Source organism: Vollenhovia emeryi, unplaced genomic scaffold (assembly GCF_000949405.1).
Source record: "Vollenhovia emeryi isolate VEMERY1.0 unplaced genomic scaffold, V.emery_V1.0 DF939215.1, whole genome shotgun sequence".
NCBI lineage: Eukaryota > Metazoa > Arthropoda > Insecta > Hymenoptera > Formicidae > Vollenhovia > Vollenhovia emeryi.
Genome location: NW_011967151.1, coordinates 848,996 through 875,417, shown reverse-complemented (window position 1 = coordinate 875,417; position 26,422 = coordinate 848,996). Strand labels below are relative to the sequence as shown.

Sequence of the window (26,422 nt, the reverse complement as noted above, 5' to 3'; positions counted from 1 at the left end):
TACTCGAAGAAACGCGAGGTATGAGCCGGAACAGGTGAAAGAGAGAAAGAGCAGTGGGAGGGAGGAGGGAGGAAAGGGGAGGCGAAAAGTGCATTACGCACAGCGATCTATTTGAGAGCGGCGCGGCGAAATTGCCGGCAATTAATTGGACACATCGGACAATTTAATTACCGACTTTTACTAATCGTGCGCGAAGCGGCGACGCCTTCCGCGATCGAATCCCTAGAGGAGTGCAGCGTTATTGTAAGTTAATCTGGAGGAATTTCAAAGCGACGGAAACGAGGAATGCGTGCGACCGGAATAAGACTGCAAATTTTTCAGTTGCACGACTGGCCGACTCTCGCTCGGACGGAAAGGATGATTCCATTGAGAGCGAGTAAGTTGTGAATCCAGAGAATTTGTAATGGAGAGAGAGAGAGAAAGAGCCGTCTGCTTTTACGGCGCGCATAACGGCGACTTGCCAAAATTCACATTTGCGCCGCGATAAGAACTTATAATCCATATATTTATGAATTATTAACGCACAACTCGTAAACAAATAATATTCGCAGGAAAGAAATATAGAGATTGCCGCTCGCGGCAACGTGCGGTAATCCGATTGTGCGTTAATTGATTTTCATGCCTCATTAAACGTCGAATTTCAACGGCGATGTGATTAAAATTATCGTGCTTCTGTATCGATGTACATTTGCATATACGCGTATGCAAATTGAAAGATTCACGTACGATCGCCGAATACCGTGTCTCGATACCCGTGTCAAAACAAATTCTACTTACGGTTTATTTTGCCAAGAAATCGCGAAATTTCGAATCGTATAAAATAATTTTAACGCCCGCTCTATGCAGAGTTAACGTCAACGCGATGAATACTGCGATACAGCGCCAATAATATCGATAATGGGTATCTGTTTTTGACAGTTACAGCATTTCAATCAATTATGCGGCTACTCTTTTCGACCCGAGAATCGCCGCTTTTAAAGACGCGCTCTCAGCAGAGCTACGGATACTTTCAGTTGGCAGAATTTATTTCGTATAGTATCGCCCAGAAAAAGATTTGTTTAAATTTTGAGCTTAGACCTTTATTTAATTTCGAAGAAATGATTTCTTTAACCAAAATTTTATTTGATCGAGACTGGAATTTCTAAGAGAATTCATATCTATTTTTTCAAATCTAACAAATGTTTTAGTAGAAGTAAATAAAAATTTAGTGGATTCAAAGAAACGCGGTTTCAACGTATCTCATTCGTTTAACTAACTAAATCTTAACACAGTCCTTCAGTATCCCTCTTCGTTTCGTTAGAGCGTGTAAATCGCTACTTCTGGTATCTACGTAACAGGTCACTTCTAAATTAGCCTCTAATTTTCTCTCTGTTGGTTTTACCTTCGCCGTAAATGTCGCAACGATTGAAGCGCGGTGGGAGCGATTAATCGGCACCCCGCCGGCTCATCTCGTTACGTTACTCGCGAGAGAAACGAAACGAAAGCGGAGAGCGTTTCTTTCACCGAGGCCGGCGTTTCTTCGGTTAAGTACGAGCAAGAGGCGGCGATAATTAGGCGGCACGTCGAAGTGCCACGAAGACACTTTTACGCGCGTATCGGCCTTTGAACGGTACCGGTTCGGTATTTCGACACGACCGAGGAGAGACCGGGCGGACCGAGGGAATACTTGATGCGCCGTTCTTCTCGCGGCGGCTGTAATTGCAAGGGCACGCGAAAGCGCCGCTATTAACATCGAGTTTGCGTGTATTTACGCGATAACGGTTACCGGTGTTACAATCGGCTCGTGATTTCGGGCCCGACCGCGGGAATTTTGTTACGACGCGTATTAATAATGAGACGCACGAACACGAACTGATCGAACACTTTCGTATCCATAACATTTAATGGCGTTGTAATTCAAGCACGATAATTTTATATTGCAACGATCGCGCGTTTTTAGGTCGAAAACTAATTTCTTCACGGGACGTCGACGTTTCGCAGCGCATAAAGTACAAACACCCGACACTTGTGTGTAAGGGCAATCTTAATTTTTGACTTGTTGCCTCGCTAATCGCCTCTAAGTTTTTTGAAAATAAATACGGGCCTCTTTACACTCTCGTACGTGGTCAAGTTGCTGAATAACTTATCTCACAACCCGTCGTGACATGGTCATCGAATTTTATTTCAGTGTTTTTCCCCGTAGATTATAGGTATTAACTTATGATCCTTTCAGGCTACGCTTCCGATAACAATCAGCCCAAATTGGCCATAAATTGCCGATTTAACCACATTCTGCAGCGCGTAATAAACTTTAACGAATTACGGTTCATTGCGGGACCTTTCTACAAATTCCAAATCGACGAGAAACCAGCCTTCTCGATATTGATGTCACCGTCTTAGAAATCATTGCTTTCTACCATTATTTCGCTCTGTTCTTCGACCGTGACTGTTGGCACTGTTACGAAATAATTCTCATGCGTGACACGCGGACACGCGTTCGTAGTTCGCACTATCTAAATCACTATAATTTGTCATTGAAGACATGTACGTGCGTGATTTGGCCGAATTGCACGACACATCGAGCGAGGAACACATTCTTCATTTGTAACTTTCGCGCGCGGTTTCAGCCGTAAAAATGGTTTCCCCGATAAGCGAATCGGATGTACGCCTTCATCTTTATTTTATACCACGACCGAGAACGACTTGTCGTTAAAGACTTGACACTTTCTGGTTAAAAGAAGAGTGGAGCTTCGGCTCTTTGAAAAATATGGCACTTTAAGGGGATCCTAAAGCTGTTTTATCGACATTCTTTGTTAGAAGTAATCTTTCAATTGGCTTTATAGAAATGCAAAACTCTTTTACGGAATTAAAGTACGCAGCAAAATCTAGATTATGCTAGTCGACTTTATATCAAAAACGAAAAAAAATTTACTAATTTTTGTACACTTGACAATATTTGCTTGATACAAGAATTCTACAATAAATATATACAAACAGACCACCATACTCTAGGGACAACATACAAGAACAATACCGTGCAATTAGAACTAAGATTAATAGCCTAGAAAAAACGATTACTTCTAATAAACGCAAGTCCAGAAATTCAAGTCTAGAAGAAGAGAAAAAGAGCGGTATGGCGTGTAGAAATAGTTGCGAGCTTTTTCGAGAGAGGTTGCTGCCGAACATCTGTCAGATTGTCAGTAAAGCCGTGGTGTTGACGATGCTAGAATTCGATCCAAAATCTCGGTCTGAGCAATGCGTAGCTAATAAAATTGCTGCTTTTTCGTAAAAGTTACAAATTGATTGGCTATAAATTTCCCAGACCGAGTAGAACTTGGAATTAAAAATGTCGATAATTGACGTTTTTAATTCCGTCTCCTATCTCATCGACACTGATTGAGTTCGCCAGCGGCTTTAAGATCCCCCGCCCCGAATAACGTGACGTTCTATAATATTATAAGTCTTTATAAGTCTGTCGTTTCTTTTGGTACCAAGGAAAGATAATCGAGTCGCTGTTATAACATTGTCGGGTATCGTTACGCCGTCCATCTGGCTTTTGCAATCTTTTTTACATGAAGGCTGCAATTCCTCGTTCTGTGTGACGTCGTCTCGGTAGATTAGTGCTACCGCGACACACCGTGCCGCTGACTGATGAACACGAAGACGGAAACGCGACGTGGACCCGATATCACGCAGCGGGGATGCTCGCGCGAGAGCGGTCGAAAGAAATTCAGGATAGCTCACGTGTGCTCCGGTAAAGACACCGTTCGGCGACCGCAGGCATTATATCGCGCACGTCGGATCTTCGCGTCGGGCATAATGCGAGCTTAGGAAACATCGTTACGTCTCGCGCGCGCAACGATATAAATTGCACCGTCGGCGCGTGCGATTGGGCCAATAGAGCAAGAAACACCGGCGGGCAGCGAGCTGAACGTTATGCACAATCGGGCCGATGGCACGCGTAAGATAACACGTGCTGCGCCGCAACGTGCGGAACGCCGGGGCAAAGTTGGATGTGCATCTGGTGCAGGTGCCGGCGGATTATGAAGGGGTACGGTGGTTGCGTTACACTTCCTGCTACGACGACCTTCCGGCACGATTGCGACCCTCCCACGTCTCGCGATCTGTCACGTGTATTATTAATTTTGTATAACGTGACTTGGAAGTTTTATATTTATACACTACCTCCCAGTGTATTTACAATCTGTTACTGACATTAAGTAAATCGAATAAAGTATTAAAGAACGCGCAGGTACATTCTCAGTAGAATATGCCTCTTACGCCCACAATTAGAAATTTGTGATTCTATAATGTACTGTACAATAGCAGCTCATACTGGGAGGTACGTTTGGAGATTGAACTCGCACCTAAACCAACTAGCAACAAGGCTATTGTCGGGAAGTTCAGACACGAGAAGATTAAAGCGTCACGAACCATTAGCCTCTGTTAATAGATTTATTTAAATCGGCCACTAAACAATTAAAACAGTTTGTTTATTAACTCACTCAATATTATTTAAGTATGTATTTTTCTCATTAACGAAAACTCCAATTGTAAAGGATTGTATGTTCTGCAAAGTAGAATATCAATACGTTTATACGTTATCTATACATTTGCAGATTTGTAACCGCACGCGCAATTAATTCTCGATATCGAAGCGCTCGTTAAATTATTCTTCGAGGATAGCAATTTATTTTCTTATAGAATTAGGGGATAAATAACGACAGTCGAGTTGACACCTGTGAGATGATAATGAAGTAATTTGCCAATAATAGACAGATAATAAACGCATATAATTGAAACGACAGCCGAGCTAGCGCTTCTTATTCTCTTATTAGATTCAGCGTGAACATTTCGACGTGTTATACGGTATCGGTAATAAATTCGGCAGTCATCAAAGTAAGATATTAGCATCTCATTATAGAGCAATAATTGCAAAATCCGTGTTTACTTTGGCCGTGCATACGATTCCCGAGATAATATCGCCGTTGACGTGTCGCGCATAATTAAGAAGCGCATTGGCATTTACGATCATTCGTAAAAGAGATTTATGGCCGCGCGGTTCGCCGGTTAGTTTATCAGGGACTACGAGACCCGCCGAATTCTCCTTTCCAAGTATCTGTCTAACGCATTCGTTCAACGATCCCGAGGAAATCTCGAGAGAAAGAGAAGGAGAGAAAGAGACTTGTCGTCCGTTCGCCTCGAGTCAAGTTACCAAGAAACTCTAATGTGAACGGCGCTTTCCTCCTAGCAATTGAATTTCGTGACGAGTTATGCCGTTTTTTTATTGAGGCACTTGATCACAGACCGTGAATTCTTAATTTAACACACGCACCTCTTATCGCGCTCCCTTGAAATATTTTATAGGCTCGTCTCGTCTTAATGTCCGCCCAACTGATCCCTGCGTGTACAGCGTGGCTCGTTTATCTGTCTGACGAAAAAAAGAGAGGACTTTTCTGGCGTTACGGCTACACTTTCTCTCGGCTGCCTTCGCCGCCTTTTTCGACGACTGAGAGGCTTTTAAGCATACGTCAAAGTAATTACAAGACGAGCGCACAGGGGAGGAAATTTAATCAAAGTGCAGTCCAGTTGCGAGTGCGATGTGAGAGATGCGTCTCAGAGAGGTCCCGCCGTAAATAATTATTAACGCGATTCCGCGGGGAATTCGCACTGTAATTACCGCGCGCTTGTCAGCATTTACGTGGCCTACGCGCGCCGAGATTCAATAATCAGACTCCGAATGCAACTCATCGACCGATTAATATAATCGCGATAGCGCAATTTCCAGCACCTGCCGTGGAGATTCCTTTAGCGAGAAGATTATTGCGAAAGGATGATTACACGGACGAGTAACTAGTCATTTGCAACGCTTATTAAATTTCTTAAAGACAAACGGCCGCGATGTGTACAATTATTGGGCAAAAAAATGGAGTCTCCCATTTCGTTTGCGGGTTTATGGAATTCTAATGAAGCGACGCTACGTAAAATCCGATGCGTAACGAAACTTGACGGGATTATGTGTATCTATGCTGTCATCACACCTCTTTAACATAATTTGCGTGGAAGATTTATACTTAAGGGTGCAAACCCCTCTACTTATAATAAACGCCGTAATTAAGCCAAATATCTCAGTACTTTAAGCAAGAGCTCGGACGGCATGTTAATAACGGGCTTTTGATCCGTAACAACGCTCGCGCCTCCTCTTTTCGGTCAGACAGAAATATACGGTATCCGTCTTTCTCTTGTATGGCAGGATTTCCGAAATTACGGTTGCGCCTGTCGTCGAATACTGATGGAATTATTCGGAGAGGTATGATGACCGAACGGCTATTTATCACGCGAGAAGCGAGATTATAATCAATCCAATTCATCTGCCCAGTTGTGATTCATTCCTGCGATTAATACAATTTGACAGAAATGATAAAAAGTCGGTAGTCACTGTGCTCGAGTGTCCCGATAAACCGATAACCGGTACAACATTCTGGCGATTAATCGCGCGACTGAACGGTTATCGGAAGACGAAGAGAGCGATTCGTGCCTCGTAAATTTCTTGCAAATCACGCACGATACCAGTGTCGATTATGATATGCAATAAGCAGAAGGGAGACATCGAAGGCTGTCGAGTCGAGCCTCTCGGTGTACCAAGATCCCAGGGTTAATTGCGATTTCACTTAACGCAATCATAACACTCGCCAACCGGTTGTGCACCAGCAAATTTAGGATGATTACTTTATAATGACTAAATTAGCATCCGCATCCTTTAAATCCTCGGCCTATGCTCGTGCGTTTCTGCTTCCACATCGCTTAAGACACGATTCGTGCAACGCAAATATGCAAGAAGGATCTATCTGTCGCGAGCGTAGACAGAATTAATTTATAAGATAGTATACAGGGTGTTCCAGGAGGAAAGGTCAATATTCTGGGAGGTGATAGTATCGGTCATTTTGAGCAAGAATGTTCATATGAATATATGTCCCATTCCCCACTGTTTCCGAGATAGAGCTACTTGAATATCTCGTGTATTCACACTGAAAAAAAATCTGATAGATTCAACCAGTCGTCTGTTAGAAAATGGACGAATCAGAATTCCTTTAGGATTTACCAGATGTGTAGTGAAGTCGAGCAAACTTCTGGTTATGAAATATCCTTCATGGTAAATAATTCCTAAAGGAATTGTAGTAAATCCTAAAGGAATTCTGATTCGTCCATTTTCTAACAGACGACTGGTTGAATCTATCAGATTTTTTTTCAGTACACTTTTCTTCTGTACACTTCACCCGTCATCCACCCTCGTAAACGTCTGCGGAAATTTACTCTTATACGTCTGGTGACTGTTGTGCTGACTGATAACGTTGTAGAAATGTGCAAAATGCCTCGCATATTCACAAATGTCGAATATGCAGATATGCTGTAGGTTTACGGTTTCTGTGATGGTAGTGCTACTGCTGCTGTTGAAGAATCTTTGAAAATTTATTATGATCTGTCGAAAATGTATCATTTGAACAATGAATATTAAAAATAGTACGTAGGATTTTTTTCTTGTCAGTAATTTTGCAACTGTACTCAAATAGCTCTATCTCGGAAACGGTAAGGAATTGGACATACATTCATATGATCCTTTTTGCTGAAAATGACCGATACTATCACCTCCCAGAACATTGACCTTTCCTCCTGGAACACCCTGTATATTATTTATTTAAAAAAGTACATCCAACATTGTGACTATCCGGATTGTGGTCATTTTCAACGAGAATCAATTTATTATCATAGCAAAAGGTGTGGTTTTTCAAAGATATTACGTATCGTAAAGAATTATGTAACGCCAGTAATTGATTAACCAATGTAGAAAATTGCTTGGCGACCCATGGCGCGCAGTTCTAGCAGAAAAATAAACGCGAAGATGTCACCAGTAGTGCTGTTTATTGCGATAAATATTATCACGTGCCTCGGTGGTCGAATTGGTGAGACGCGCCCGCCTAGAGCGTAGGGAGGTCCAGGTTCAAACTCTGGCTGAGGTAATATTTTTCGCAACGAATTTCTTTAATTAGAATTTGCGAGCCATGGGTCGTCGAGCATTTTTCTACGTTGATATTACGTATCTCTAAATTTATTTATCTGATAATGTATTGCTAATGTAGCAATACGTTTCTGATAAATGATGCGCGTGCTAATATTTCTCCGACAAGCGCGTACAGATGCAGACGCAGTGTTTAGCGGGGACCGAGAGCGACGGGCAAGGTGCCATAAATGGGCATCTGCCGGAAGTCTCTTGCGTAATGTCGCGGAATTAAGCAGCCGTTAATTCACGGGATTTTCAATGACTTATCGGCCGTGCCGAACGAGCGCGCTCGTTTGACGCAGTTAACGAAACGCCGTAAAACTCTCCCATCGATTATTTACGACCTACATCTATTGTGCGTTGCAGAATGCTGTGGGGAAGATGCGTTCTCTAGCCCTCGTTCTCACGAGCTTCAACCTCCTGCAAGTCGTCGTACGCTGCCAGGAACTATCGGTCATCCGGCACTCCGATGGAGACATTTTTACCATCGAGGGTAAATATATTTTGCACTGTTTCAAATTGGCATTGTATTTTCTTCTCGCTCCCGTTAATCCGCAGAGAGACTCGAGGTACGACGGCCGAGAGTCATCTCGTTGAAAACGCAGTAGCGCAAACGTTTCCTTCAAATAGGATTTTCACTCGTGCGTCGCGTTTTTTTCCCTCGAGACCTTAATATCTATTTGCGATTTCTCGCAACGCGCTGTGGCAATGATGGCATTATGACGCGTTCCATTTTCGGCTGGACCGATTCGAGTAATGCGCGATTCGCGCCGGTGATACGGCGCAAAACCCCCCCTGAGTGATTTTCCGGTACGCGGAAGCAAAATGGATTCGAGAGTGCCGAACGTGTTCCAGGACGGTTTTGTGCGAAACCGTGACACAACCGCTGCGCGAAATAAAAAGACGTTCGTAACGGATTAACCGTGAAATTACGATGTAACGGTTTGACAGCTGTCCGACCTGTCCTTGCTCGGCTGGATTATACGGCACGTCCTGGAGGATCGGGGAACACGTGAATTTCAACCGACGTGGACTGCACGTCGCGTCCTCGAGAGCCTCGCATTACCGAGGGATCCTGCGAAACACGTTTGGCACACGAGCAAGTTAGCGATGTTTGAAAGATTGGTTAATTGACCGTTGATGTACGATGGTACGATATTAATGCGCGACACGAACACGGTATTAATTAAAAACTAAAGCTGCGGATGAACAAGGTAAAAATACAGTTGTAAGATCCAGTCGACAAATAATGTTGAGTAGATAGTATCAGGTGCTTAAAATGTACGTTGAAATACAAATCGACGTGTATTCGAGCGATTTTACAAATACAGTTGTACTTGAAGGCAATTACTTAAGCCGAAATCTCGAATTTTTCATCAGATTAACAGGCGCGATCCAAAGTAATCGCACGTAGTATATTACTGGAACTGAAATTTGTCGCAGGCTCTTGCACGGAAGCCTGTACGGTGCTTAGCAGCGGCACGGCCAGCCCTTACTCCCGGAGTTCCTCGAGCTCGAGCCTGCTCGTGCCAAATAGCTCCTGCACGTGCCAGTGTAACTTCGACCTGCCTATCTTTCGAGAGGATCTTCACATATGCGTCAACGACATCCACGGTAACGTTCCTGCAAAATTTCTTTCCCCGCGAATTACGATGTCGTCGTACCGGCGCGACGGAGCGGAGACGTTGCGGCGAGTCACCGCGCGAACGTTTAGCTGCTGGACATTAATGATTTCCGACTGCGCCTTCCGTTACGTCCTCCTGCCAGCTGGTCCAAACCAAGCAGCAAGAACGTTCGCGCGGCGGACGCGGATTTATATGGCTCATTCTCCTGTATTTAGCTCGTCGCTGCGAATCACAGCGGTATTCATCGCCGCGATCAATCTTGAGCGCGCTCGATGCCACTCGACGTAATCGCGCATGGACCCCGGACTGTTCCTCTCACCGAATTGTCGTTCCGCCTGATTCACCGTTGCGAGAACGAAGAACAGAAACGGGCATTATTATTTGCGGCCTCCGTGTCCCGCTCCGTCTTCTACAAAACAATAATGATATCAATTTTTGTTGGGTCTCGCGAACAGGGTGTAGGAGAACACGAGACCCCGGTGTAATGAGGCCTCTTATACTTTTTCTTACGCACGTAATGAAGTATTATGCGGTTATCATAAAAATACGGTCAGGATTGCGCGACACGGCAGTGGTTCCAGTCTCTTCTCACTGTATATAATTATCTCGAGCCATAAAAGAGCCAAGGGTGATTACGGTCTCGTCGCCCCTCTGTCTGCGCCCTCTTTCCCCGCGATATTGATAATAATACGGCAATATATTATTTATTACACTGTTATTAATTTTCACGCAGCCAGACTAGTAATCGAAATATCGTCCGCGATAGGTGGTCGCTGTACGGTATTGGCATAACAGGTGTAGCCTCCCCGGAAGTGGGTCCCTCCCTCCACTTGTTTATCGACACCGAGCATACCTCTCGGGTACCGTTTTTTACAGCTGCCGACCGCGATTGGTCCTCCGCCGCGGACAGAGGTGAGGCCACGCGAAAATGGCGTATCCCGCTCGGCCAATGTAATTTCGGGTGCATTTAACGTCTACGTGCTTGCGTGACGAACATGGCGCGATTAAACCGCCGTCCACGCGGAATTTGAATAACTTCCCTTCGTCTGTACTTCGGCCTTCCTCCGCCCCCACGTTCATCTCGCCGCTCGCGATCCATTTTTACCCGTTTACAAGTCTCGAGCAAGAATTTTTGCAAGAATTGGCCTAAGTGAATAATACTCTCGTGAGGGGGAATCACCTTTCACACCGTCCAGTACTGCACGAAGGACCGTGATTATACGATAAAGGGCAAGAGTGAGGCGAGGGATGAGGATGCGGACACGACACAGGGGGAGGGCAGCATCGTGTGTGCCGTCATTGCTGATGGATTACCGGACGTATATCAGAGCTCATTATAATTTAACAAGGGGAACCTACTTTTCGGCGGTCTGAACTCGATCTTTTTCTGCGGATAAATGCGTACATTATTTCGGTAACAATATCAGCGCGGTTAAAAGTGTCTTCGGGTCTAAGTGAATAATGCTACCGGACATGTTCGGCCCGTCAGGGATCCCCCACCGGCAAATATATTCGTGGGTATCTTAAAAACTTGCAATCGACATGGTCGGTCGAGTGCACGACTGCCATTTATCGCGTGTGGAACGGTAATGGAATATTACACATAATTGCCCGGAGTTACAGTAATCACAATGTTTTAGCAGGGTAGCAGTTAACCGCGGCAGATCACTTAACGCTCGCGACGACTATTAGTTTGCTAATATATTCGAAACGTTCTTCCAGCGTGCTCGTTCGAATGGCGAATTGAATAGCCAGTCATTTCTACCTTTCCTCATGCGTGAACCAGGCCGGATGAACTAGACAAACCGGACGAGATAGAAATCGTTATCGAAAGGTCGAGTAACGCGTTACCCGCGACCGTAAGACCGTGCTACAAAACCACGGCGTGAATAAACAACGTGCCCTGCTCGTTTCCACAAGTTACCCTCGGTACACCGTACTCGACGTACGTTCTCGTAGCCAATACACGTCGAACAACAGATTCTTATCCAAAACGGTAACGAGGTGCGAACACGCCGGGGGCATAAATCTCGGAGGGTTTGAAGAATACAATATATCGCGCGCGTAGACTTCGATACCGATTCAATCTGCGGAACGTCGCGCGTTGCGCGCTGTTGCGAGGCCCGACCGGTCTAGGAAGGCAGAAACCAAGGGGGCAAACCACTAGCTAAAATGTTCCACCGATTACACGACTTTATTTGATTGCAATCTCATCTAATTGCAAATCATTTTCTTGTATGCGCATAAAAAAATATGTAACGTTGTTAAACCTCAAAGAGCTGTTAGATTTTCCACAAAACGTATTTTTCTTATTTTACATTTGAGGTCAATTAACACAAGAGCAATATGTCAAATTGACACATAATTGCGTTAAACGTTTAACCGGCATTTTTTTCAACAAGAAAACACAAATTTTCCAACTGTGTATCTACTGTTTACTGTTCCAACTACTTCAGTCTTATCATGAAAAGAGTACGCGCTTATAGGTGTGAACTATGATGTATATTTGGACATTCACTGAAAGAAGTAAATTTTCTTTTTGGAAAATGAAAATAAGCTGAGAAAACGTTGAAATTGAACGTTTATTGTCTAACAAGTGAAGAAACTTGAAAATTAAGACGAAACGATTACACGGGGTTTTCGTAAGGATTTCATTATGATTTCGGAGACACTGTCCCACGATTACATCAAGTGGTTATCCCCTTGGCAGAAACGTTTGATCCGTTCGCCGCTATTTGACACTACGGTCTTTCGTATTACGCGTGCAAGGACTGGGAATGCGTGGTGCGCAAATCTCGCGGCGCGTACCGGAGTCAGCGCGAGTCCTTCCTCATCTGGCAGTCGAGCGGATTTCTCGGCGCGCGAGCACGCCGCTTTCAATCGAACCGCGTCATCGGAAATGATTGCTCCAGCTGTTCGAGTGAACCGTCTGTCCGCCGCGTTTCTAAATCGTCTGCTGTGTACGCGGTACGGTATTAAGCGGCGCGCACTCGGCGCATGGTGCTGGCGACTTGTTTTTATCGCGGGTCACTTTCCTGCCCGGGTAATCCGTCTTACTTGCCGCCGACAACGATTGGAAGAAGCCTGAACCTGGCGATTGAATAGCCTAGAAAAAGATAAGCCTGCGGATTTGTAAGCTTGGCGTTATAAACGCGAAATTGTATCTAAAATAGATCTTACCTCGCGCTTTATACGCGCGGGACGTTTCAATCGCGGCTAAAGACGATCGTGGCACAATGTAATTGTAAATGTATGATACAAAAATAATGGAGCCGCGAATAATACGCCGATTGGCTAAAGCCAATGACACTCTTATTCGTTAATCTTTTAAACGCAGGCTACATAATTCTAAGGATATTAATCAGGATTACGGAATCTTGGCCTTCAAAGGCGGCATTGAAAATGTCTTGAGATTATTTATTTGAACAGTAGCAGGTATACGCTTTCAGGAAGCCTTCGTTCGAGCGAAGGGAGATCGCGCGTCGCCGATTCTGATTTATGGCTTCTATACTTCTCGAGTTCCATCACATCTTCCCCCCCCTCTCTCTCTCTCTCTTTCATCTTTTGATCAATATCATTTTGATCTGATTTTAATTATCTCGTGTACTCGTCCCCAATTTCGGCAAGCATATTTGACTGATCTAAAGTGGAGTACACCGCGTGATATTTATTGTAATGCTCATTCATCATTCTTAGCCCATCGCCCCGACAGACTCGATATACTTAATCGCTTCGACCACGTAGGGAGGACCTATTCTTAAATAATGAATTCCTCGTTACGATTATCGATTTGTTGATCGACCGACAATTTATTATTACCCATTATTGCCGCACTCGCGGCTCTCTCGGACACGCTAAAACGCCTTAAGTTACGTATCGTCGCGAACGTGCACATCGACTTTTTAGCCACTTAACGCGAAGATATATCACACATAAAGCCGCATAAAATGTGTGTAATATTATGGGGAGGAAAGAGAGGGGGGGGGGGGGGGACTGGTGTATTGAAATTACCAAACTCGCGCCGCGTCAATGATAATCAGTCTCGCTCCGACTCGCCGAAGGGGGCGAACGTCCGGTCGAGTCTTGTTTTATTTATTAACCGTGAATCGTAACTCATCGATTATGGGGTGATTTACAAGGAACAAGCGCGATCGAGCCTATTGTGCCTGGGGCGAGAGAGTCCGCGATATATTGCACGAGAGCACCGCCGATGTAATTTTACATCCGACAGTCACGGCGCGAGCGAAACTTTTATTTTCCACCGCTGTATTCGGATTATCTTCGCAATTGATAGAAACGAGATCGTGAGAAATAACCGCCCGTCTCCGAGACACGCGAAAAAATCCGCGCGGCCTGTTATTTCGCAACCCGGCTATTATCAATATCATAATGTACTTATCGCGCGATCTCCGAGTTGTCAAGGATCAAATTTACGAGCGGCCGAAAATTGAAATTGCTTCGTGGAAGCGGGCGAGGTTTTGAGAGAGCGGTTTTGGAGCGGTTCTCTACGTTGCGCGGTTCATTATGGGCACCATAATTTTTCGGCGTGCGCAGCGCGTCAACGCGGTTTTACTGAAGATTCTGACAACTGCTGCCGCAGCCGATACTTTGTATATTTGTGCGCGAGATGTAAAGAGCTACACGACAGATTTTACCCTCGTCAAGAAGGTAGCGGACAGCCAACATATCGCATGTGACTCATAAATACGTTCACGGCCTTATTCCATGAATTATATGACGCCAGATTACGGCAATTAAATTTTTTTTGTACAACGTCGGGCTACTTAAAGCTTGCAATACCTTGCGCGAAGTTTGTAATTATAACAGATCGTAAAGATCGCGTTAAGTGCCTTTCATTGCGTCACTTAGAAGTCATTAGATCACTTAGGAATCGACAAGTGGCGCAAATCGTGGCTGACGATTTCCCGACGCAGGCTATGCCGCTGTGCCTATTAATCATGCGCTAAGCTTGCACACTACTATCGTCCATCTTGAGCCGTTTTAAAGTGCAAATTAGCTCAATTAAATCAAGCGGTACCCTTTGATTATCTCGAATCAACCGAAGGAATCTCAGCCCCGACGTCTCAATCGCGAATTGAACGAAGTAATATCGTTTGATAACGTACGCACTTGTCGCATCTCTCGACCCCGGCATCTTCTTATCGTAAATGTGCTAAAATATTTTGCGTGCAAAATTGCACGTAAACTTTCTTGCAACTTGCGCTCGAACTTGCGTTTCCAAATAATTGGGAGCAGGAGTTTCACATTTGATAAAGAATCGCAAAGTGTATAACTAAATTTTTATATACGCGGAAAAGTTTTACATTACTTAGCATTAATTAGAATTACAATTATTAAAGTTTGTGGCTACACAAGGACCTTGTACAACGCGAAATTAACGGAGGCGATGGCTTTTTCCTGCTATCCCAATTTCCGCCTTAATTCACTGGTTATTTGCCAAAGCAGGCAGCCGATAACGAATCTACAGAGATTCATCTAAGTCGTTAATTACGACAGATCGTTCTTGTACCGGTATCCGCGAAACGTCATGTTTCTTCACGAGAGGCGAGATTACGGGAATCAAGTGTGAAATCGTCTGTCTCGGGGAGGGGGTGTGCTGTTGCCGGCGTAGAACCCGCGCGACCTCGACGGTAACCTTGCACCGGCGCTCGTCATCAATCTTTAATTTCCACACCTGCAGCCGACAGATCGCCGCGCGCGTGAATCGGGCTCCGTGTGCGTGCGTGTACGTGAACGACGGGAGTCGGTGTGCGAGTAGATTCTCGAGACCCTGACCCAGGTAAGAAACGGAGATCCTCGTCTGTAATAACACACCTGGAGACATCGATGAAAGAAGTCTATACGTCGGCTCGGGTATCTCTCGTAGATTAGGCACCGAGCGTCACGTGCGCATAACGCGCCGCCAAGGTGCCATTGTTAACACGTGCCCCTCACGCTTTGTTAATACCTCCAGCATTATCGTATTATATTTAGCGAGTCAAAGGATACTGCGCGCTTTGATTTTCATCCCTTCCATGGAGGGAAGCCTCGGGACGAGAAAGGACTCGACTATCTAAACATTTATTACAAAACTTTATGCGGCACCTGAAAGATAACCAATCGAAATAATATCTGCGTTTAGCACGCACGTTCAGAAGTGCCTCAACAATATGCCTTAACAACCTGACAGCTTAATTTGTTGCCGGTCGAATGGAGCGAGCGCCGCGGCATAGAAAGAACGCGTTCGTGAATAGTGGTGTCTATCGCCGCCTTTTGAATCGAATCAATGAAATTGAAAATAGGTATCGTGCACCGTAATCAGGAAGCGGACCTGTTGGTTATCCGTTCGCTCGGTGAATAATAGTAGAACGCAAGACCGGTGATTTCTGCGGTCGACGAGAGCCACGCTGCATCTCGCTGTGTTTATTAAAGCGGGCCCTATCTTGTTCGATCGTGCATCGCGAGGTGCGGAACCGCTCAATGAACGCTCCATTGCGATCAGTATTTATCTTGCTCGATGCTAGCAATTATCGTGTATCCTCTTTGGGAAATTAACTGTTTCTAATGTAAACTTCTAAAGTGTGTAAGCTTTCGCAGTTGCTACCGAGTCTTTGTTGCTTCGTAATGCGGCCACGTGTGTTGAATTAACATAATTTCGATTCTCTCACAGTTAAGACGTTAACGAAACAAGAATATTCTAGCGTCATGCCAACAGCCTCCATTTTTTCCCCTTCGATAATTACCGCACGCGAACACGAGTTTCTCTCTACCTTCATTAGCATATTGTATTTTCCTCTCTGAAGAAATCTTTGTCACGCTGAAAAACAGAGACCAGAGTCCGATCTATTATTAAAGTAAGCAAATCGCGAAAGTCTAACTGTACGATTTCACATACGTTTTAGGTCTGCTATTTCAGTTTCTTAATGTCCGATCGAGAATACGAATAGGCGCGATTCGGGCAAGCGAGGAAGAGATATCTTTTGCCGCGCAAGAAACGATTGCCGCGTAAAATAGGGAAAAAAAACGAGGAATCAAGATTGGATCTCTTCTGCTCAGCTGATGATCCTTTCAGCTTTCGTTTTGCTACACGCGTCTCTTCGTGTTTTCTCTGACGTTGAATGCAGCACGCGAGATGCATCGCCAGTCCTAATTTGCTCCACGCGTCTCTCAGCCCTCGTCGACTCACGGAGAGAAGTCGCACACGACGTCGCTCCGCGAAGTCTTCGAGCCGATATCGGCGCTGTGCGCAAATAATCGCGCACAAAAATGAAAGGTACCCGTTACGAAATCACTTTAGGTTCCCTAATTACGGGTAACGCACTCGCTGACACACTATGTTCTTCACGAAATGACGCTGTAACCATCAACCGCGTCGCGGATCGATTGTCAGCGGCCTGAAAACCCGCACGCAACGCAGTTCCAAGTTCAAGTCAACGCGCAGGAAAAGATCCTCGACTCCGCGTGTGTTTCCTTATTATGGAGATTTCTCGCCACCGCGTTTCTCCCTGGATAATTATAATTTTGTCGAACGGTGCGAGAAAATTGCGAAGCATGAGCGGCAGGTCCGTTGCGTTGTCTCTGAAACGCTGCCTGATCTTTACAGTGAAACCTATCACACAATAGGAAAGCACCGGCAATAGGAACAAGGAACAGAAATACGGAATAGAAACCTATGTAACGCCAAGACACAATGATTCGTTGGCAATAGGAGTGCTGTCCAATAATCTGCTTTTTGAAACCACGTGCCTGTCCCAGAGTCTCAACGGTGATTGGTCAGGTACAGGGAATAGGGAACAGAAATCCAACGCGTCGGAAATTCTGTTGCTATTGCCTGTTCCATGTTTCATTGTGCGTCGATACACGGTTTCTGGTAAGTTGACATTTAATTATTTCTGTTGCCTGCACTGAAAAAAATTTCTGGTTGAATATGGACGAATCAGATAATTCCTTTAGGATTTACCAGAATTCCTTTAGGATTTACCAGAATTCCTGTAATCCTACAGAAATTCTGGTAAATCCTAAAGGAATTCTGGTAAATACTAAAGGAATTATCTGATTCGTCCATATTCAACCAGAAATTTTTTTCAGTGTGTGTTATTCCCTATTCCTATTGTCTGTGTTTTCCTATTGCGTGATAGGCTTTGCAGTGACTTTGCGACGACTGTGTGTGCTCGCGAGGCGCTTTATAATACTCATTTGACGAGCCACGCGTTAAATTGCACGTCACAAAAATACGCCTCGTGCCGCTTTACGGCCCGTTCTACCTTGATATCTATACATTTCGCAAATTTGTCATGCTTGCACATGGAAACGCATATATTTCCCCTCCGGGGAATATAAAATCCGTAACGGGATTTACGACGCATTAGGAGAGACGCTGGTAGTAAATATCGCGCGTCGATGTTAACATAAATGTTTTGCGATTAATTAATGGAACGAACGTAAATATTTTCGAGTTTTTTGATTACGTAATATTCTGCGCGATCGCAAGCACAATGCATGCAACGCTGTCTACTCTTCGATACTTGTGGACTCTTTTAACTACCTGCGGTCTCACCGTCGAGGTTTTAGTTAGCGGTTTACGTATATCGTTCGCCCACCGCTATCTCTCGTCGTGTACGTGTGTACCCATGAACCCTGGGGTTCATCGTCGGGGGTCACGCGAAGATTCCACCTCGTGGCTCGTACACCTTCTTTCTCGCTCGGAAACCGCTCCAGTAATGATGCAATCGTGCGAGAGTACGTGGTTTCTCTGTTACACGTGCGAAACTTAATTTCCAGCAAATGCTCCTCGCACCTACTTGTGCACTTTGTTTGGCACATAATATCTGCACTATCGCTGCGCGCGCGCGATTGAACTTGCTGAAGAAATCGTAACATTGTAACAGTAATTCTAGTTTCTAACACCGTTTAAATTGCACCGCGATTTAGTGTTTAATTGTAATGCAATACCGGGTGAATACATATTTAGAGAGTAATATCCGTGAGGCAGAGAGCGGACAAGCGGTTACGTAGATCGATTACGCAAATGTTTAAATGATATACCAACTATCGCTAAGCTGAAAATTAACTCATTTCAAAAATTGAGGATAATATATTACCGAGTTACAGGTCGGATTATTGATGTGATGATTGCAACAAAATTAAGACAAGTTAATTATCACGTTTATCATCAAATTGCTCGATCCGGGCTCCTTTCTGCTTCGCGTGCGATCAAGTCAATTATAGCAAGATCGCAAATTGTGATTTTAGCGTTTTAGCCAGCCAGCCGATTTCCGCGTTGTAATCTCCGCGTTGCACGAAAGAAATATTCAGAATGAAATAACATCAAAGGCTGAGGATAAGGGTAGCAGAGCGAGAGAGCGAGAGATACAGATCGGATATATGATTTAACTGCGACGAGAAGTTCGAGTTAATTGCCACATTTATCATCAAATTACATAACACGGATTCGTTTGCCTCGCACGTGGGCAAATCAATTACAGCTCGCTCGCAAATTCCAGTTCTAGCGTTTTAGTCGGGCATCCGGTTTCTGTGTTGCGACGTTAAGGCGCTTGCGCGAAAAGAATATTCGACCTAGCGGACGCGATATATAATCGAAATGAAAGAAGTCAAACGCGCGCGCCTCCGCTCGTCCGGCACCGTTCATAAATTATCGTCCCCGTCCGTGCCGGAGGTGGAGACCGTCTATGTAAATGGTCGATGTATCACGCTGGACCACGGCCATTGACGGCCGCGACGACGACGACGACGACGACGACTGCGTCGACCAAGAAGTTGGCGCATTCGCGCACAATGAATATTAATCGCGCAATATAGTCTGTTATGGGCATTGCAATTAGCACTGATAATGACAGGCACGGTTGCAATGCGACGTCCGGTGTCACGATTAGCGCCAGCGAAGATGGATCCCTCCGGGCCCCGGTGCGCGTTGCGGGGGGGAGGACCTTAAATCATCGGGATGCTAATGCAAGATGGAAATTGCTATCTAAAACGACAGGGCCATAGCCGCCGTATGACTGCGCGAGTCGTATCGACTCCGAAGATGGATCGCGCAGCGGGGCACAGCGGATCGGACACTCCAGATATCGGAGATTAGCGTTTTTGTCGTGTACGGGGAATGAAATGGATTTCAGGAAAGTACCATCGTTAATTCTTGCGTTCGACGATACGGTCTATTATTTGCGTTGCGTGTGGTATTAATTGCTCCGTTGAATAATGAATTTTTAATCGACCAAGAAATTGGCCGGTTTCTCGGTCGATTAAAAGAAAGAAATTGACCGATTGTGCGGAAGTAACGGTTTAGGTGATCTTTTGTAGGAAACGAAATATATGTACAGGTCGACCTCTCGCAAGCGGGATAGACGTAGGTAATACGAGGACAATACGAGGATAAGAATAGGCGCGTCGAGACGTAATCACGGCAGATAAATGAGGTTGTGAGATGGAATTTCAGTTTTGGGGCTAATGATCGCCGGAATTCTCGTTCTCACGCTGTTGGGGGCAACGAATGCGCGAGCAAAACCTTGACGTAAAACGTCTACTATCCCCGTAACGCATACACTATGAAAACCGCGTGCGTTACATTTAGTTTTTATCCTGACGGAATGAATAAGGATGCCCACGGGTGTTTCAGAAGCGCCGCAATGTTTCGGATCCGGTCTGATTCGCCGTGAAAAAAAGTTGTTGCACGCATAATTGTCTCCCTATCTGTTCGGAACAACACTAATATTGTTTAAATTAAAATAGAGAGATAGATAGATCGATACGAATACGAAGTAATAAAGGATATAAGAGCTAGGACAAGATGTTAGTGTCTAAATAATTTCAATTTTTTAATTTATTACGAAAAATCTACCTCAGCCAGGGTTTGAACCTGGACTCTTACTAGGCAGCGTCTCACCAATTCGACCACCGAGGTAGATAGATAGATGGATACAAAGAGAGAGAGAGAGAGAGAGGAGGAGAAGGAGGAGATGAAGTCATCGAATCTGAATCTTTTCGTTTCTACTGATTAACGACTTGGATTTTAATAGGACAAACGACTTTTACGCAATTAATGAATATAGAGAGATTAATATTAAGATTTGTGTGCGTACCCAGCACCGTAAATTCCCTTACGACTGATGGCCATGGGAACACGAGAGAACGTCGTTTTACCTAATGACTCGATGTCACCGCGTATGCATTAAAATCCGTTTTCGCGTCTTCCCCTTACCCTCGAGAACAAGGTGCGCCGCAGATTTCGCGCGACCGGTAACGCAAGTAACACTCTTCCGCGGCGTCTGGAAAAATGGCGATAATTGATGGGGGATCGTTATGGAAAATCAAGGTTCGCAGAAAGGTGCACCCCTTGGTGTGCCTTTCCCAAGCTGTTGACTTGACTAATGTGCACGCACGCCTGAATGCGATGGTCCAAAAGGATGTACCTTGACGCCATAATCCATGAGGCGAGGCACTATTAACATACTTGGCTATCGCGTCGAATATTATTCGCCGGCGACTGTCTTCGGCGCTGCGATAACAAACGGGGTCTCCATGAAAAGAAATTTAACAGCTTTTATCTTTCGTCGAGTGATTCATTAATTTTGTCAATTATCGAGGTCTCGAGCGAAGTTCTGAACTGTAGTCAAATGTAATGAGGATATTCAATTTAAACCTTCTTAAATTAACCAACAAGAATATTCTTCATGTCGCCAGCAGTAATTAACAACTTAAGTGTTTTTATTGACCATGTCTGGCACTTTTAATAATACAGAAAGTTTGTTGCGAAAAATATTACCTCAACCAGGGTTTGAACCTGGACTTCCCTACTCTCTAGGCGAGTACAGTCTCAACAATTCGACCACTGAGGCATGCAAAAAAACTTTTTAAATTAAGTTAATCTTCGCCTATTGCAACGCGCTTTACGAAATGTGTATCGCAGCGTTCTTATTGCCTTTTGTTATCTTTAACCTACATGTTTCCGCGAATTCTGTAACACCCAAGTGCAGACTCGATAGAATCGAAGTGGAAAGACTCCACGTTGGTCTCTCCGGGATCAAGCGTCCCATAAGTTAGCGAAACAAACTGAGCAGGACTAATTCTAATTAATATTTTATTTGTTGCTAAAAAGTTGCCAGAAAATAAGTTGCTCTTTTTAAAAAATAATGTCCCGCTAAAGAAAGAGCGACTCTTAACGGAACATTACATAAACGGAAGTGCAATAACGATGGCATAAGAATTTGTTGCTCTGAAAAACTATTAATTAGTATTGGCCCTGCTCATTTTGTTCCGCTAACTTGTAAGACGTGCCAAGCGGTCGTGTCAAGCGTACGGCTCTTGGACGGCTCTCCCCGTGGCCACGCGTGCCTGTTTTGCAACCAATAAATAAGCGATCCGCGAGGATAACTTGTGCCACCAATGGCAGTGTAACGAGAAAGCAATCGCGTGGCATTTGCGTCGATACGCCACGGCGATAGAAGAAGTACCGCAAGAAACAATGTGCAGCGGTACTGATTTCCCTCCAAAGAGAAAGGCAGATGATCTCGTGGTACACGATCCTGCTTCTGCTTCAGATCCATTAAATGTGTTTACGAAAGGAAGTTTTTATTCTTATGATACAGTTGTAGAATAGAAAAATCGTCGTTCTTACAGTATTTTTAAACCTTGATCGTAGGTTGTGTCAGTATTAACGAAAGATTAAGTGTATAACATTTATTCAGAAAAATTACATGTTTCAAATTAACATGCGTAACGTTCTTAACACTTTCATGGCCACAGAGACGTATAAGTCCTTAAATTTTTGCTTCTCTAGTTCCTTGGGCATGAATGGTTTAATAAGGAGTAATTATTAAACTTTGATATTTGAAAGAAGTATATCATTATATATATTTAGGTATTGGACACCCGTGACGGGTGTTACAGAACTTGCGGAAACATGTAGGTGAAAGATAACGGAAGGTAATAAGAACACTGCGATACACATTTCGTGAAGCGCGTTGCGGTAGGTAAAGGATTAACTTAATTTAAAAAAGTTCAAATTGAATATTCTTATTACATTAGACTACAGTTCCGAACTTCGCTCGAGACTCCCAGAAACCTCGATAATCGACAAAATTAACGAATCACTCGAGCCTTTTGTTTTATAATATTTGGATAAGAATTTTACTCAATAAAAACTCTGGCGCACGACAGTTTCCACATTTTCTCCATTCGACGAGAGTCGGCAAGGATCTTTTCCTGCAACTCACTTCATCGAACGATACTTCAATATTAATTTCACGATTAATCGAACGAATGACACTGCAATCTCCTCGTCTGTCAATCTCGGCAACAGGTGTCAAGGCCAGTCGCGCGATACGCCGCGGTAGCCGGAAGTTGCGCCTGCGGCTGGTGCCCGCCGCTGCAACGGACGTTGAATGATAATGATTTGATGTAGTTACGTAGTTAGAATTCTTTCGTGACGCGTAATGCGTCAGAACGGGATACGTCAAAGATGTTCGCAGATTGAAAGCGCGATGCTGTGAATCTCTGCCTATATCTTATCTATTCGCGCGGATCGACGACGCACGGCGCCGAGATTACCGCGGAAACCGTCGACGCTTCTTTCATCAGAGTACCATCAAATCGATCCTGCGGGAGTAATTCACGGCTGCGATGGTGAAATCGTGCGACCGCGGTGAAAATTGGTCGGGGACACAACCTGTCGGAACTCCGCCAGACGTCGAGATTTTTGGTGTATTTCGAAATTTCAAAAAATTTATCTGCCCGCTTAATAATTTTCTCGATATTTCAATCACGTGTGGTTTTTACGCTGCGACTGCTGTCATCGGCATAACCGACGTTACACGCCACGTCTCGCAATCATCATCGCGGCAGGAAGCTCAGGCACCCAGCGGTATCTCGCTAGACATTAAGCAAGTACTTGTTAAACTAATATGCTGATTATCGCGGCGTGTCATCGAAGAGACGCCGCGTGATGAAATCTGCTTCACGATAGATGACATTTACACAGTTCCTTACACGGGCATATTACATACTTTCATCATTCCAGGGACTATAATTACAGTAGACGTATGTTATACGATCCTCGTTTTAAGTGAAGTTTAAAATAACTTCGAAACATAAATACATACATCTTTTAATACCAATTAGTAAGACATAAACACTGATTATTTTTGCAGACAAGTACACGAGACGCAATTTTATAGATACAAAGAGATTCATTTACGTTAGATATTAAATAGTACATTTTTTATCATTTATCCGTATTTATGTACGAGCACAGGCGTGCGCGTGGTGCAAAAGTGTGGCACACAGATTCGCGTAATCGCAGTTAATTAATTCGCCAGTCGCATGTACGGCGGTCTGTAATCAATTATTTAAATGCCGGCAGAGAAACACGCGAACGTCGCGAAAATACGGGAAATACGCGGCGAGGTGCGTATCTAACTGCAAGCAATCAGACTTATCGAAGTCCCGCGCGGCCGTAAGCCGGCGATAGCTTTCGAGCGAGATGACACTATCTATCACCTGGCTCATAGAGAACCGGACGCCGCTTCTAGTTTCGTGGATTCATCGTCATCAACGTCGTCTTACGTGGGTCAGAGTTCAATCGCGACCGGGACTGTCGGCTGCCTCGCTGACTCTTGCCTCTCGCCGGGGTGAGCTCGACGATCGTTAATCAGCCGGTCGTTATCCAACGCTGAATCGCGCACAGATCCCAGATCCCGTAGCCCGGGATGCCAACGGGAGTAAGTAAGCCGATCCTCGTACGTAAGTCGAGAATCGAGCGGCCGGTCGTTCGGTGTTAATTGGACCTAGCTGGCGATAAATGTAAGCCGGCCCGGATATTATTTTTTGCGGCGCAAGTTCGGTTCGAGAGACCGGTATATTTTTTCCCGTGTTATGCTCGCGCATTTTTTTTCGAGGGATTCGCCGAAGAGATGATCTTACAAACAGGGTTGGGTAAGTTTTCTTTTTTTTTTAACTAAGCTAAGTTAAAGGTAACAGCCTTGCAAATTTAACTTATTGTTAGTTAAGATACAAGTTAATCCATAATACAATTAATTGAATTAAAAGTTACGTTAATAGTGAAAAGAAATTAAAGAGTTAAATGCTTTATTTTTACATAAAATCTCAGAGACTTACGACTGTATAATGGCTGTGTTTCAAAATTCATTACCAGCGCTAAGAATCTATAGTACACGTACACAGTAGATTTTAGAGCTGGCAGTGAATTTTGAAACACAGAGACTGTCAATGTAGCCAGACGCACGGCGTTTTGCGACGCCTTTGTTCATGGCATGGCTAACTTTAAGGCCCGGTTTTTCATTTCCTGGTTAATTGTTAACCAGAGGTTAGTCGACTCTCTATCTTTCTTTATATTATTATTTAAAAAGAGACAGATAGTCGATTAACCTACGGTTAACAATTAACCAGAAAATGAAAAACTGCTAAGAGAGAGGTAAATTAAAAGTTAAAAGTTACCGATAAAATGTGACTAAATTCAGTTAAAAGTTAACAGTGTATAATGTAACTAAGTTAAGTTAAAATTATTTAACTTCTTAACTCAACTTTTATCTTTTTAACTAGACACTACCCAACTCTGCTTACAAACGATATATTTCAGGGCCGGCAGCTTGAAAATTTTAGAGTGGACAGGTTGCCATAAATCGCCAATGATTCCTTGAAAACGCGAATTATTTCTTCGAGAGTATTTGATCATCTATGGAAACAGATATATATTGTACGTAAATATCGTCTTGTTTCAATGATTTCTTAAACGCGTGAATGAGTTTAAAATTAGATACGAAAATTTTATGTGCGAAAACTTTAAGGAAAAATGAGTCGATTTAATATCGCGAATATATAAACGACAAAGAAAGCGTGTGGAAATTTAAAATGTTCTGTATATATCTATCTGTTATGCTAAGCTGCAACTGCATTCTCAAAGAGGCAAGTTTGGCACGGTGCATCTCCGTAAAAGAAGTACTTTTACGACGCCGCGGTTAGACAGAAAAGACCATCGTCCGAATATCGAGTTTCGCGAATCATCATCTGCAGAATTTTTCGCAGGAGTCCTGATACATTGTTTATAAATAATCGACGACTATTGTGAGGTAACTTTAGTACGGAGAATGTAAATTCATGACGTTCAAATGGATTCCTTCGGCGCTTAAACAGGCTCTGCGCACCCCTGGTCACGTTGTAATTAAATCCAATAGAACCTACCGGACTCGCCGATTTATTGAGCTCTTCAGCCAATAATGTACAGCACAAATTAGAAATTACAAGAACACATTACGCGCCGCCCAAAATTAGAGAGTATTCGAACTTTGTATTCGTCCCGTTTCGGGGAGGCATCAATGTTGAAAATTGATTCGAAGAAGGCGTTTGCATAATCGAATATGTCGTTAACCGAATTTTTGAGAACTCCAAGCGCTTCCAGACTGATATAAATATTATCTCTCTTTCGTGAAACTGAGGCTAATTCGCGGTTTTGAAGGAAAAGAACACTGCACACAGCACCTATATTTTTAATAAACGCGAGTAAATCTTGTACTACAAATCATTGCACGTATATTACAGTTATTATAGATACTATATTTACGCGAGACACTGCCGTGTCTGTTGATTATATTATAAAAAATTTATATCATCATTTATATATTCATATTTTTAAAGATTTCTTTCTGTTCTTCTTTTCTCTTCGCATTTAACAATTTAATATACTAATGGATAACTCCGTGTAATTGCTTAACAATTTTCCACACTG

General features: G+C 43.9%; 1 protein-coding gene across 2 annotated transcripts in view; it reads left to right on the top strand.

Moving 5' to 3' along the window:
• The window catches only part of LOC105561003, a 97,399-nt gene that overhangs the window by 59,854 nt on the left and 11,123 nt on the right, over positions 1–26,422 (top strand). For both annotated transcript variants that reach the window (XM_012010610.1, XM_012010609.1), the window contains exons 2-3: positions 8,405–8,531; positions 9,482–9,652. In XM_012010610.1, the coding sequence (XP_011866000.1) occupies positions 8,405–8,531; positions 9,482–9,652 (298 nt within the window). The remainder of the gene's footprint in view (positions 1–8,404; positions 8,532–9,481; positions 9,653–26,422) is intronic.